At 39.4% G+C, this 14,103-nt stretch overlaps 1 protein-coding gene across 6 annotated transcripts in view; it reads left to right on the top strand.

Annotated features, from left to right (window-relative positions):
• The window catches only part of LOC106038019 (zinc finger MYM-type protein 4), a 46,199-nt gene that overhangs the window by 8,066 nt on the left and 24,030 nt on the right, over window positions 1–14,103 (top strand). For 5 of the 6 annotated variants that reach the window (XR_010826504.1, XM_066982677.1, XM_066982673.1 and 2 more), the window contains 8 exons: window positions 4,118–4,160; window positions 4,555–5,088; window positions 6,652–6,719; window positions 7,316–7,486; window positions 10,376–10,454; window positions 10,894–11,146; window positions 13,004–13,178; window positions 13,294–13,506. Coding sequence is in view for 5 of the 6 variants with exons in the window: in XM_066982677.1 (XP_066838778.1) it covers window positions 4,118–4,160; window positions 4,555–5,088; window positions 6,652–6,719; window positions 7,316–7,486; window positions 10,376–10,454; window positions 10,894–11,146; window positions 13,004–13,178; window positions 13,294–13,506 (1,536 nt within the window). In the remaining variant the exon portion in view is untranslated. The remainder of the gene's footprint in view (window positions 1–4,117; window positions 4,161–4,554; window positions 5,089–6,651; window positions 6,720–7,315; window positions 7,487–10,375; window positions 10,455–10,893; window positions 11,147–13,003; window positions 13,179–13,293; window positions 13,507–14,103) is intronic. The other variant, XM_066982676.1, reaches the window with a different exon arrangement.

Below are 14,103 nucleotides of genomic sequence, written 5' to 3'. Positions count from 1 at the left end.
TTTGTTACCCTCTGCTCTTCCCTCCCTAGGTGCTGCGAAGGTATGACTCGCTAGGTCTGTCTGCGTTTCGGCAAAAGCAGCTCCGGGAAAGACCTGCTGCTGAATTCTGCTCTCGTGCCGCACGGTTTTCCCGCAGGAGAGGTGCAGCGCGGCTGGCTGCCTGCTCGGCATCCCTTCTAGGGGTGTCATGTGGAAAAGGTCAGGGGATGCTTCCTGGGCTCCCTGCCCCCGGTTCAAGAAGAGCAATCAAAATTTAAATCACTTCTTTGAAAGACCTGCATCTTCCTTATCAGTTTGTTGAATTGTGAAGCCAGGGGGAGGTGTGCTGCAGTGTGTAGTGCAGGGCAACTGGAAGGACAAGGAATTGAAAAACCTCTGACTATTTTTAATTGCAGTTTTCTTAATGTCTGCTTCCTTTCCACAGTTTGCTTATGGATGCAGTAAAACCTAAGATCAAACTTCAGCAGACTTGCTAGAAAGATGTGTGCCTATGTCTGTAAAGTTGCTATGGGGTTTGGGTTATTTTTTGTATACCTTATTTTGCATACAAAACAAGGTTGGAGCCATAGGCAGCTTCTCTCTTTACATTGCACACTTGCATACAAAAAACATCTATTAATTGTCAGATTTATGGATGCTATGGCAACTTCGAATGCTGTTAAAGAATTGAACAGGTTTTTAGTTATTTCAGATTAGCACATTGTATTAAACTGTAAGCAGTGTCCTTTTGTCACCTGCTCAAAGCAAGGAAGGGGTTAATACTGAGTCTGGTATACAGTTAAAAAGAAGTAGAATGACGTACCTAGTGGAACATCTCTTTGTAAAAGCAGAGCGTTTTCTGGCTGTGAAGAATAGTTAATTTAACAAAAACACACAGCTTCCAGGAATACCTCATTGTTTTGTCATCCTTTTGTGTATTATTTATTTATTGCAGCCTGCCTAGGCTGAGCATTGCTTTGTGTACAATGCTAGCTAGTGAGGCAGAGTCACTAAGAAGGATATATATTAAAACATTTAATTTTCCTTCTAGCATGCTTGAACTGTTCTGTTTTAAACTCTTAGGGAACGCTCACTACCTTAAAAGCACTAAGTATCACTAAGTTACTCCCTGGCGAAATATTATCTGCAGTGATTAAATGAAGGTGTTCGAAAGTATGATAGTCTTGAGTTTAGTTTTAAAGCTGGAAGCGAGTCGTGAGGGCTGTGTTGGGAATTTGAAGCCTAGCGTGTAGTAACCGAAACCTTTCCGTTCTGGATACTTTCCGTTCTGCAGTTATCTAAGACTTAGTGTGGGATATCGAGGTGCCTCTTCGTAGGTCTGGCTCAAATGACCCGTAGGAAATGCCATCTGATGAATCAGTTTCGTGTTTACCTCTGGAGTCCTTTTGTTCCATTTTAATCACTGAATCTTAAAAAATCTGAGCAGAAGAAATAAAGGGAATTAGGAGTGAATGGCAGCCATCTAAGGAGGAAGTGTGAGGAGTGGAGAGGGGAATTGTCTGGCAGAGATGTGACGGAATAATGTGGTAGTGGTAAGTTGGGAGTTATTACTTGGATTTCTGTGTAATGCAAGAGCATAATCCAATGAAAGGCAACTTATTTAAAACTGATACAAGGTGATATATATAATTTTAGGTACCTCTTTGTTGATATACAAAATTTCCTTCTGATAAGGCATTAAACAAGATTTTAACAGGATTCAGGATTGGAATAGAAGTATATATAATCGAGAGAATACCCTACACTAATTCAGAAAAACATATATGAGCCCATTTCAGGGCATACTCCAGTTATGGAATAAGTCATTTATTGAGGATATAAATATATTTCTGTATGTGTAGGTATGTATGTGTCCACACACACAGGCATACCAGCGCTTGCTCTGGTTGCCGGTCTTTGGATTTACACTAAGTGAGAGTGCCGGTGCTGTTACCATCAGAAGCGAGATGGTGGCTTAGAAGAGATTGCTGGTGTTATCAGATGCTGCAATTCTGTTTTATAAATAGTTCTAATGTAAGCTTCTGACCACAAACACAAACCTTTCTCTGTATCCTAAAACATCTTAAAGAAGATGATCTTCAAGATCACCTCTTGCTTTGACAGCCTCACTAAAGGAAGAGCAAAGACATCCAACGTAGCGTGGGTTTTTTTGGAGGATGACCTTGTGGTTGGGAAATGTCTTGGACTCTTTCCAAATAGATTGTAAATGTTGTCAGACTTGTTCAAAATATTTATGGTAGCACCTAATGTGCACTTGCAGATGGCCCACACGTGCTAAGTTGTACCTTGTCGTTTCTGTGAATGAAATCGTTAATTAGGGAGGCTCAGAGAGTTGCACATATGAAGCGAATGAGATTGTGGTAGAGCTTGGAATACTTTCCCACAGGTACGTGGGATCTCAAAAGAGTCAAGGAGCTACTTTGATATAAATCTGCTTCAAGAAAAGGATGATCTAGTGCTTCATCTCAACTAAGATCTTTTCTCATCCTACCAGCAAATTGTCTGAGACTTTTCTGCAGACAAAACGGCGTTACTGCTGGGAAGCAAGAAAAGGATCAAGGAGGATCAGCGTGGAGAAAAGGACCTACGCTAGACGGTTTTGTGTCCCAAGGCTTCATGCTCTGATGTTATTACCAAATGGCAACAAGTTCCCTTTTCTGTTCTGTAAACACAGTACAGCACCGCTCTCTTTGTCCTCAGCATCTGGTATTAGAACTAAGTATATCCAATATTTATGGGGATTAATTTTACACTAGCGTAAACTTAGTTGACTACAAGTGGACTCACGGATCAGTGCTAAACCTGCACCTCCGTATACACTCGTGGGATCATTTTAGCAGTAACTCAGGCCTTGCAAACTTTCCTGGAAGGCGTTTGCTCACTTTTTTATTCGTCTAGGTAATTGCGATGAACAGACTTGCATCAGTCTTGAGGACGAGTATAACGTTATTTTCTCTTTTGTTTCCATATTTCACTTTTCCAGCTTCAACTCTCTCTGCTCAGAGAAGCTGAAAAGTCTTGGTGCAGTCTCAAATTGTCTTGGTATTTCCAGAGCTGGACACATCCTTGCTATTCCCTGTGTGTCAACTGAGCTGGAGGAGCTAACTCTTCTTTGTAGACCTGCAGGCGATATCGGAAGGAGACTGATGGACTCCTTGCCATCAGATGGATCCCGTGACAATATGTTGTCATCCTTTCCTGGAGCTGGCTGCTACCAAGCTGGTAGTTTCCCGTCACAGCCCTGTGGAATCTCCAGTTTATCAACAAGTTCAGTGAAATTAGAGCTCATCCCTCTGCTGTCAAATCCCATTACTTTCCTTAACGTGGCTTAAGGATTGAAGTGTGAGTGGGACCTGCCAGGAAAGAAAGCACAGAGCAGGAGATGCAGAGAAAGGAGAGCTGACTTAATTGCTGTTATTGTTTAGGCAGAAATGAGGAATGCTAATAAGAGTTGGACATCCTAAAGAGAACTTTAATTATTCTCAGTGCTTACACATCTCCAGACATGCTGTCAACTTTAACATCTGTCAGAGAATGTTTAATGAAAGCAGATGTTTTGTGCAGTGCTCAGTCATCATCTGTTTCTTCGTCAGTTATGCTCCTACTGATACTCGTCGTCTCGTTACTGTTAGGAAGTAAGCGTTAGGCTTCCCAGTTCCTGGAAAGGGGGTGGTCCCTGTTAGAAGGACTGAGCCTCTGGGTCTGTGCACCCCCATTAATGAAAGCTGTACATGCTGCTATATTTTCATAACATTTATTTGAAATGAAGGCTTGTAGAGTGTCAGAGAGTACAGAAGCCACAGTCTTGTCCTGATACAAATATCTCATGTAGGAGTGAAAATTCTGACGTTCCCTCCCCTCCCGTCTCTCCTGCACCTCCTCAGTTGAGCAAAGCTAATTCTCAGTTTTTCTTCTGGCATTTTTTGTGCGTGCTTCTGAACTTCTGGTAAATGTGACTTCTCAGTAGTGCAAGAGTTTAAGTCGAACTTTGCTTGGGGCAAAAAAGAAAGGGGAAGAGTTGTGATTCTTCATGTTGGTTTGGTTTTTGATTGGGTACATTTTAGCAAAGTGCATCCGGGCTGACCGAGATAATGATATAGTGCTTTCCTTTTTACAGTTTGAAGATAAATCTGATGCGGTATTTGATATTACAGAAAAATGTAAGTATTTTTATTTATTTACATAAGGCCGTAGTTCAACTAAATGCTACTTAGAAGTATCGCTGCTGTCAAAAAAAGCTATCTTGCCCTTCTCTTAGCCCTTGCTACTTGTTCCCTCCCTGCACTGCCTTCTGCACAAACGCTACAAATGATATGAATTAAAGTTAATGTTTTTTCTTTCTTTGGTTAGTTTTACTCAGTTGAGCTAGTGTTTTACTGTGTAGTGAGTGGGACAGAACTGTTTGTCAGCAGTGTTTCATCAGTAATGTTAGTCCAAGAGTACTTAATGGCTTCAAGAAATTGCAACATTAGATTAACAAAGGACACTTAGAGTCGTCTTTGTTACATGTAAAGTTGGTGAATTTTCTGATTGTTGTTGTTTTCTTCTCCCTAGGTGGTGAAATCCTGGATTCAGAAATGTCTGAGGACACTGACCACAACTTAACAACTGCCCTTGACAGCGTATCGTATGGAATACAGAATCGAACAGGATCTGAAAACTCACTGCTGGATGATGATGATGATGACGATTATTTTCTGAACTCGGGGGATCTGGCAGGCATACCTGTTGTTGGGAGTGACAACGAAGATGATCAAAACTTCACTCCAAAAGACACGCTCCCTTCCACAATTCATGCTGAAGACCATCTAGAAGAGGGCAAGAGGGTTACAGACCATGAGCTGGACAGTGAAAAAGATATTCAGATTCAAAATGCAATCCAAAAGGATCTCACTTCACCATTCGAGCAGGGCCCTGTATTTAAATCAATTCGAAAAGATTTTAGCATAACGAGAGATAATGGCAAAGAGACTTTTTCAACAAAGGACAAGAATAGAGAAGGACATTTTCAAGAACGTGAAAAACGGTTGGAAAAAATCCCTAAAGATATGGATTCTAGATTGAAAAGCAGTTTTCTTGACAAAGCAGGTAACTGTTGGCATCGTAGACCTGGCTACCCAGCAAGGAGGAAGAAAAACTAGACAGGGATTAGCACTAGGACTAGTTATTAAAAACATCATCTTGGTGAAGATAACATGCATAGCTATATGGAGGGAAGCATATTATAAAGAATCCTGCAACACAATGAACTCTGTGTTAGGACTAGGGGCCTGGCAGCATTAGGGGGCATCTCATCATCTACAGCTTGTTTTGAAGCCTCATCATATCCTTTGTTGTTACGGTTTACTAAACCAAGCTGGGTGACACCTTAAGCTTCCTCTTGTTTTCCTGTCATCTCTAGCCCTTGGAACTCCTTTACAGAATAGATGATGGTATTTAGGTTAAGCTGGAAAGATATTTTTGTGCAAAGTGCCAATTCTTCATTAGTGCATATGCTTAAAGCAGCATGCTTTTCATAGTAACATCACAGAAAGGCTTGCTAGAAATATATTAGTGCCTGCAGGAAGTCAGCCAGGGAGTAACTTGAGATCTGCTTTTCCTGGGAGACTGCTCTCCTTTTTCTTCAGATACTTATGTCTTGGACTTTGTCCAGCCAACATGGAGAGAACCAAAGATGTCTGTAATCCATTTCTCATTTGAGGGAGCCTGAAAGTCACCAGTAGTCTTGCTGCCCACAAACCTGGCTTTGATTTCCCAAGCTCTGAAAGTTAAGTTAGAACAGTGAATGAAGGAGTTAAGAATAACCGGGCTGGAACACGGGGTTTAATTTCATTCAGAAGACTGTGTGGAGAGAGGGTTGGCCAACAAGTGAGAGCCTCCTGACTACTTGCTGAGATTTACAGCTTACAATTCTCATATTTAAACTTTGTACATATAACAACAGCGTCTTAAAATCAGTGCTTCCAGGTTCCACAAATGATAGAGAAACAATACATTTTTTTTTTAAATAAAGAAGAGTTTAAGTTGTCTTTTTACTCTTGCCTTCAGGTAGAAATCAAGTAAAGAATATTTCTGTGCAAAAGACATATTTCAGAAAATTGTAAATACCTACCGTTACAAGATTGTGGCTGAAAGCTGTGCAGCCTCAGGTAGAGTAGCCAGTAATTGGAACAGCTTTAGTAAATGCTCAAAGGCAGCATCCAGTATCCAGGCAAATCCGATATTTTTAAAAAGATACTTGCTAAAAATGTATAAGCTGCTGTTTCCTGAGAAAAGGGGAAGAGGCAAAAGACCTGCAAAGAAAAAGATGGAAGTTGTTGCTCTGAAAAAATATTTTCTGATTTAAAAGTAGAAACGTGGCAGAATTCAGAAGTCACTGGGGTGTAGAAGATCTGAATGAACAATTCTGCCTCAGATTTTTCCAACTGTTCTGCTGGAATGGGAAAATAATGACCCAGTAGAATAATAAAAAATGTCAATTCTCTTTAAGGATCACCATCTTATTTGCAGGGAAGAGCAAGGGAGTAGTTTAATACTTCTGAGGTGCTGTCAGACTACGGGGTTGGGGAGCAGTATGAGACTCTAGATAGTTTTAAAGGAAATGCATTGGAATCTGTATTCATTTATATTTAATGTATATGTTTTCCTCAGTTCATAATCAAGTAGAAGAAACATTACGGACGCAGTTAGCGCCACAAACTCCAGAAACTAACTTCAGGGTAAGCTATAGATCTTTCAAACACTTTTGCAAGTGCAGCAATATACTGGAATAATTCGAAGTACTTATTTTATATTTGAGTGTAAATTTGAGTGTCAAGAAAACTGACCTTCTGACTCGTAGACATCTTTGCTACTTAAAAAGTCTGCATATAATTTTGTAAAATTTTGCTGACCCTCTCTTTGAAGTGAGGATTCTTTTGATAGCCACTTTGATGTTCAGCATGGTCTGACTGTGACTGGTGAGCCGATTCTAGACCTGGATGCATCCATCTGACCTGCTGCCTTTTTTCCAGATGAGACAGGGAACAGCTCTATCAACACGAGACACTGCCCAAACAACGAAATGCCCTTACTGACAACCAACTTAGAGAGCTGGGTGGCTTCTGCTTTGTCCAGAGGAGTGAAAAGAATTGGGGGTGGGATGACAGAGGGTGCTGCAGGGAGGTAGAGGCAGCAGCTGCTGCCTTTCATTTCTCCCACCTTCCAGTGGCAGGACCCATTTCGCTTGGTCTGCAACAGAAACTCCCCTTGGCAGCAGCCCAACTCCTCATGGCAGATGCAGGAGGGTGAATTCTTTTTCATATTATTGTTTCAGGAGTCTAGCTACCTATTTTCTAGTAAGGAATCTATTGGACAAGAGCTGGGGAATTCCTTTGCACCAAATATTAGAATTAAGGAGGAGCCTTTGGATGACGAATATGATAAAGCTATGGCCCCACAGCAGGGACTATTAGACAAAATTAAAGATGAACCTGATAATTCTGAGGTAAGTTTCCCATTGCATTTCTCATTTTGGTCTGACAACTGACCGCATAAGCTGGACATAAGTTCAGCATTTTATTTGGTTTGTTGACCGAAATTTAACTTGAAGAACATAGTTTAGTAGAAGGATTTTTCCCTCTTATAGCACCATGAAACCCAACCCCCCTACTTTTTGATGTCATGTTACCGTGTCGCTGAAAATGTGATGCTTGTCGGTTAGAGACAAAGCAAAGTGCTGTAAAACTTTCGTGATGAAATCTGTGGCAATATAGACACTTCAGCTCAACTTGATCTCCCTAGAAAATAAAATACAGATCGTGTTTTATTGAATATTTTGTGAATTGTCAGAGTTAGAGCTGTGTAGCTTAAATAGTGCTATTCCTGCTACTTCCCTCTTAACGGTTGTCTTTGCGAGCACAATGGTTCTTTGTTTGTTTTTGTTAAATTAATACTTAGAGGTCTTACCTTACAAAAATATTTGAATACATACAGGTCAGTGAAGTCAAGTGATTTTCTCGTTTGAGACTGACATCTTTTATGATGATATAGGTAAGAGTTCAATAATTGCAAAATGGAGAAAGTCTGACCTATGGATTGTACAGTGCTGGGGCAAGGATTGCTGAGCTCTCACCTGTCTCTTTGCCACTGGTTTGCAATGTGACACCAAGGAAATGATCCATGTTGCAATTCTTGTCTCCTCACTGCTGATAATTTGGGTTACATGCCAAACTTTACATGCATTATAGGTGCGCAGAACTTCCCAGGGTGATTCATCCCACTTGCATTGATGGTAGTTCTGGTGTTCTTGTTCAGGCATTAGTTTTTCTAGTATCATTCTATGTACTTCTGCTATACCTCATCTTATTTCTGGGCCTGTCTTCCCAACGTTTTTTCTTCTCTTCCCATGCTACTCTTGGCTGAATAAAGTAAAGAAGTAAACTGTGTACTTGAACCTCTTCAGATTTCACTGCCCTTCTGATTTGTTCAGTGTCTATGAGATTGTTCATTTTTATTTTCCCTTAAGCATAACCAATGTCAAACCATGTGTAGATTAGTTGAATCTGTCTATTCCTTTGTCCTCCCAAGATGGCAGCTGCTGTGTGGATTTGTGTGGAATGTAGTGCAAGATGTCCATGGTTATCAAAGGTCAAATTAATGCGTAAAAGTGAAGATGTTGAGAATTTGAACTATCTTATTGATCAAAATACTAATTCCTGGAGTAAAATCCTTTGCCTCATACTGGAGAAGTATGAGAACTGATGACAGTTTTTTGTTTTGATTTAGATAAAAAATAATATGTTTTAAATTTTTTTTCCATGCATCCTGAAAGAGAAGAGTGTTTCTTGCTGTAACGGATAGTTGGAGCTGAAGGTTTTTGGCTTCCAACAGTTAAACTGCTATGAAACTATTCTTGATCACGCACAGTTGATGCTAGGGTTTGCTTCTGTTTCTATTACTAGTATTGACTAAGGATAAAACTGCGGTTAAAATGCTTTTAAAAATTGCATTCCTATAAATAACTAGCTTTTAAATTGTATTATTGAAAAAAAAAAACAACCCATGGTGTGGATTTGAATGTTTCAGTCTGATAGATAAACTGATCTGATAAACTAACGCTGCTGAATATTCTCCTGGGAAACCTGGTGAGAAATAGTTTGGTCATCTTAGTCTAGAAACTTGCAATTTTCCCACGAAAGTGCTAGGAAAAGTGCTAAGTTTTAACGTACATTATATGGATGCCAGGGTGTGATTTTTAGGAGGTGGATTAAGCTGAGGGAGCAGTTCACTGCCACTGAAAATTGAGAGCTTATTTTTGCCCAGTGATTTTGTATGGGCTTACCTTGCAGTCAGACAGCAACTGTTAATTTAGCTCAGTCATAATATGACATCATGGCCTCGCTATTCTCAAATGGCTGTAAGTAGGCTAAATCTTATCATCTCTGTAGTTCCAAGAGATTATTCTTTTCAGCCTATTAAGATTTACATGCGGAGTGTTACAAGCTGCTTTATGGTTCAAATTTCTAGTTAGAGCACAGGCAGGAGACATGGTGTCAAAGTATGAATAGCTGCTGTGAGGTAAGCTAGTAATTTATACTGTATCAGCTACTCCACCTGCAACTGTCTGCAGGGATTTTCTCATCCTGGAGAAAACGTGAGGTTATTCCCCTTTCACCGAAGCCAGTCTAAGTAGGGATTGTGATGGTCTGCCTGTAGTGCTGCGAGCTTCACACAGCTGGTTTGTGGAGCTAACCAAAAAAAAAAAAAAGTTTTTACTACAATTATTAGTTAATTTTTGACTCTCTCAGTCAGTTCTGCATCCTGGTCCAGGATGGGAGGTGGGGCCGAATGAGGTTGTCCCAGTTTAAAATTTCTTAATGTGCTGTGAAGCTTCACCTTGGGCTCCTCCAAGGTGCTCAGCCTCCCAGTTAAGTGCAGAATGCTTCTCACCATCTGGGTCTCAGTCTGTATTCTGTTTTTATTATCTGTGAATTTGGAAATAGAGCTTGTTTCCAAGAGTAAGGGTAAGGGCTGAAGAACGCTTCTAGATGGAAAGTCTGTGTAACTGGAAAGTGGAGATTTCTCTTAAGCTTTGTTGATGCTAAATTCTAAGGTGTCTGAGAATGCAACTGGAAAAGGGAAGGCACCAAGCAGTCACTTTCCCATTTCTACGTGATGCTCTCGTTGTACACTTCGCTCTGAACCTCTGAGCAGGTTCTGCGTGTGGTGCTTGTACAGCAACATCTGTGAGCCTAGACCTCGCAACAGGCTTAGGAGATTCTCTCTTTCCTTCCTGGGCCTTACGATTCAATACAGCATTATGAAAGATTGGAAATCATGTCACCTGTTATTACATGTGTGTATTTGTTCTCCTTTTCCTTTCCCTTTGTTTTAGGAGTACGGCCAACAGCCAAAAACTCAGGAAGGGGAGCTGAAAATCAGTGCTGTATTTTCAGTCAGTGGCAGTCCTCTTGGTAAGGAATAGGCAAGACTAACTTTATTTAAATCTATACAGTACATCACCTTCCCAAATGGTGTTGCAGTTTATGCTGCATTTCAATTGCTAGGTCTAACCCCAGTAGGAAAAAAGAACTGGTTTTGTTTTAAAGACAATCAAAATCAGAGATTTTGAAAAATAATTGTATTTTTGAGGCAAAGGAGAATTGAATGTGAAAGGGATGTTAAAAGTGCATTCTCGATTTTAAGAGCAGTTGAAACAATCTACTCTGCAGAAAACCAGTGCAGGGCATGTATTTTTAGAGAGTTCATCTGCTATTTAATTCTCCCTTAGACCTTGACAATCCCAGTGAAGTCATAAGCTTTGCTCTTGCCCCCTGCACAAAAGTGAATTATGTGTAATACAAATATAACAGTTACTCTATGTTTTCTCTGTGTTTTTTTTTTTTTTTTTAGCTCCACAGCTGTCATCAGGTTTCCAGCCTGCTGTGGCATCCTCTGGCATGAGTAAAATGCTTCCTTCAGTTCCAACCACAGCTGTTCGGGTTTCCTGTTCTGGCTGTAAAAAAATCCTGCAGAAGGGGCAAACAGCATACCAGAGGAAAGGCTCTACCCAGCTCTTCTGCTCCACACTGTGCCTCACTGGATACACTGTTCCAGCTTCTCGCCCACCAGCTTCTACCAAGAAAACCTGCTCAAGCTGCTCAAAGTAGGACAGCGTTTTAATTTGTTTGAGTAATAATTGATATTCAGGCAGATAATGAAAAGGCTTCAGTTCACTTCTTATACGACATGCTGTTTCTCTAATGCCCACTTCTGTTATGTTTCCCTTCAATAAATCGTGGCTGATACTGTTATTTGTTAATTGGTCTGTCTGCTTTCAGTTCCATTTAGTTAGTTGTGTTTTGCATACAGATAGATTTAAAAGCCTCTGCTGTGAAGTGTACACTTTGTCTCTTTTTAATTTAAAAGAGCCAAATATTATATGTATTTCAAAAGGTACTCCACTTCCCTTCTGATTTAAAATGTCATTGCAGTTGCTAAACAAGTACATTTTCAAAAAATATTTCATGTATTATTTCTTCTAGATGAAAATAGATTTACTGAATCCATAACATGAAATAAAACATGGGTAAATTAATATATTCCAGGCAAGATATTTCCTTAGATTCTACACAAAAAGTAGCTTTCCGGTCTGGCTCCCTTCTGTGAGCTCAGACTTTTGTAGGTTTTAGCTCTTCAAAATATGTTACTGCAGCTATTATTTAGTCACGGTTAAACCTTCATAATATGTACAGAGATTAAATATAGTAAGAATTGAGTGTTTCAAGTAGTTGGGATTTCAGTACCCAAGTCAGTTACTTTCTACCTGGGCCTAGAGTGGAACGGCAAGGTTTTCTTTTCTGAGCCTACTTTGAAAAAAATCTTGAGAAAAGAAGACCTACATTTTTCACAGTCCTGTTGGAAACACCAGCATGAATCTTCAGCTCTAAAACAACACATTTTAATTATTAAAATCTTGTTTTCATTTATATTATCTTCAGATTAGCAAAAAGAGACTTCTGTGGCCAGCTCTTTAAGCTGTCATATTACTATACCAGAACTTGAGGTGAACAAATAACCTCACAGAGTGATTGTGCTAGGGTCTGTTTATAGAGGACAGTTATTCTTATGCATTATTTTTAGTAATGGAAGTTACTTCACAAAGTGAACACTGCTTTGTTCATGCATCGTTTCTTCAACAATAAATTTACTACTTTCAGTTTTACAAGGTCAACTGAACTTAAACTTGAGACTTCAATTAATTATTCTTTTTGCTTGCAGTCTCAGCGTGAAAAGACCTTGTAATAAAGTTTAGCAGTCTTGGCTGTAATTTGTTTCTATTAAGTTGAAATGTGATCTATATGTGACAAGACAAGAAAGAAGGAGGCATCCTTCCATCCAAGGAAGTGATACAAAGATTTGCTCCTAATTTTTTGACATAAGGTCTTTGAAAATTTTCTGTGAATGACTGTTTCAAAAGAGAGAAGGGAAAAGTTCAGTTTATTGAATCCAGCAGCAGACACAATGGTAGATTAGAGGTAAAAGGAGGAAAGGTACGATACAAGTCAGACCATTTAGGGCTGAACTACATGGCAATTAGAAATTCTGACCTTTCATTTTTTCCCTTTTTTCCCTATCCCATTATTACTGATAGTTTCATTGTTAAAAGGAATTAATCTACATATCCTGCTTTCTATTTTTTTAGTAAGTACTGTACAAAATGGTTACCTTTTACCAGTGTCTTTTAAAAGGATTAAATGATACAACCTGGTGTGTTTATAGTCCACTCCTAATTCCAGGTAGAAAATGTTTCACAATATATCCACTTGAGAATTGTACTTCTTAACTACTTTCCTAACAGGAAAAGACAAGTACTTAGATCGGCAAAAATAAAAGCTTTAAATCAAATAAATAAATCCACCCTCTTCCAGAGAATGTTTAGTTTGCAAAAACAGAAAGGAGAACAAGTTGACATGGAACCAATGTTTATCTCTTTGTATGCTTGTTTTTCTTTTTTCTGTAGAGACATTCTAAATCCAAAGGATGTGATCACTGCCCAGTTTGACAGTACAAATTCCAGTAAGGATTTCTGCAGCCAGTCGTGTCTTTCTACATATGAACTGAAAAGGAAGCCTGTTGTTACTATTCACACTAACAGCATTTCAACCAAGTGCAGCATGTGCCAGAAGAATGCAGTGGTAATTGAAAACTTATTTTTCATTTCAATTCTCTTTAAATCAGGGAACTTGCTATCTTAGAGATGAACTTAGATAATAATTCTATTCTTGTTATATTTTCTTTCTTTTCTTCCAGATTAGACATGAAGTGAATTACCAGAATGTCGTACACAAGCTCTGCAGTGATGCCTGCTTCTCCAAGTTCCGCTCAGCTAATAACTTGACCATGAACTGTTGCGAGAATTGTGGAGGCTACTGCTACAGTGGGTCTGGCCAATGTCACATGCTTCAAATAGAGGGACAGTCAAAAAAGTTCTGCAGCTCAACGTGTGTGACAGCGTATAAGCAGGTATATTTTGACACAATATTAAAAGTACATCTTAGGTTAGATTTTAGGTGTTTTAAGAAATAGGTTTTGATTTATTAGGTGATTATTTCAGTTGCAATCTTGGTCTAAGATACTCGTTTTCCCGTTTGCTGCTTAATTTTTGCCCACATACATTGCTATGTTTCCCTTACCACTGAAAAGGCTACCAGAGTACTCCAGTGTGAGAGAAGATATAGTGGGACCACTCAGCAACAGTTGACTCTGACACATTTGGGCCAGCCTCTCAGGAGATGGCCATCATCTGACAAAGCACACAAACCTCATGAGCAAAGCTCTTTTTTGATGCTCTTTGAGATGCTCTCTGAGTATTCTCCATGCTGTGGCAACAGTAGTGTAGTTTCTCATGAGCTGCCTAAGGATCCTTAAAAACTAAGAGTAATTTAACTGTAGGGTATCTCACACTATGACAGATTCTTCTTGCCGCTGAAAAAGAGATTATTTCCAAAAATTCCAGCTTTCTAAATATATTGTCTCAGACATGCTCCACAACCTTAAGTGGGTACGTTAAATAATAGTAAGACATGAGAGGACATTTCATTTTTGACTCATTTCAGCTGT

The sequence above is a fragment of the Anser cygnoides genome, chromosome 24 (assembly GCF_040182565.1).
Source record: "Anser cygnoides isolate HZ-2024a breed goose chromosome 24, Taihu_goose_T2T_genome, whole genome shotgun sequence".
Lineage (NCBI taxonomy): Eukaryota > Metazoa > Chordata > Aves > Anseriformes > Anatidae > Anser > Anser cygnoides.
This window is presented reverse-complemented; position numbering and strand designations above follow the sequence as displayed.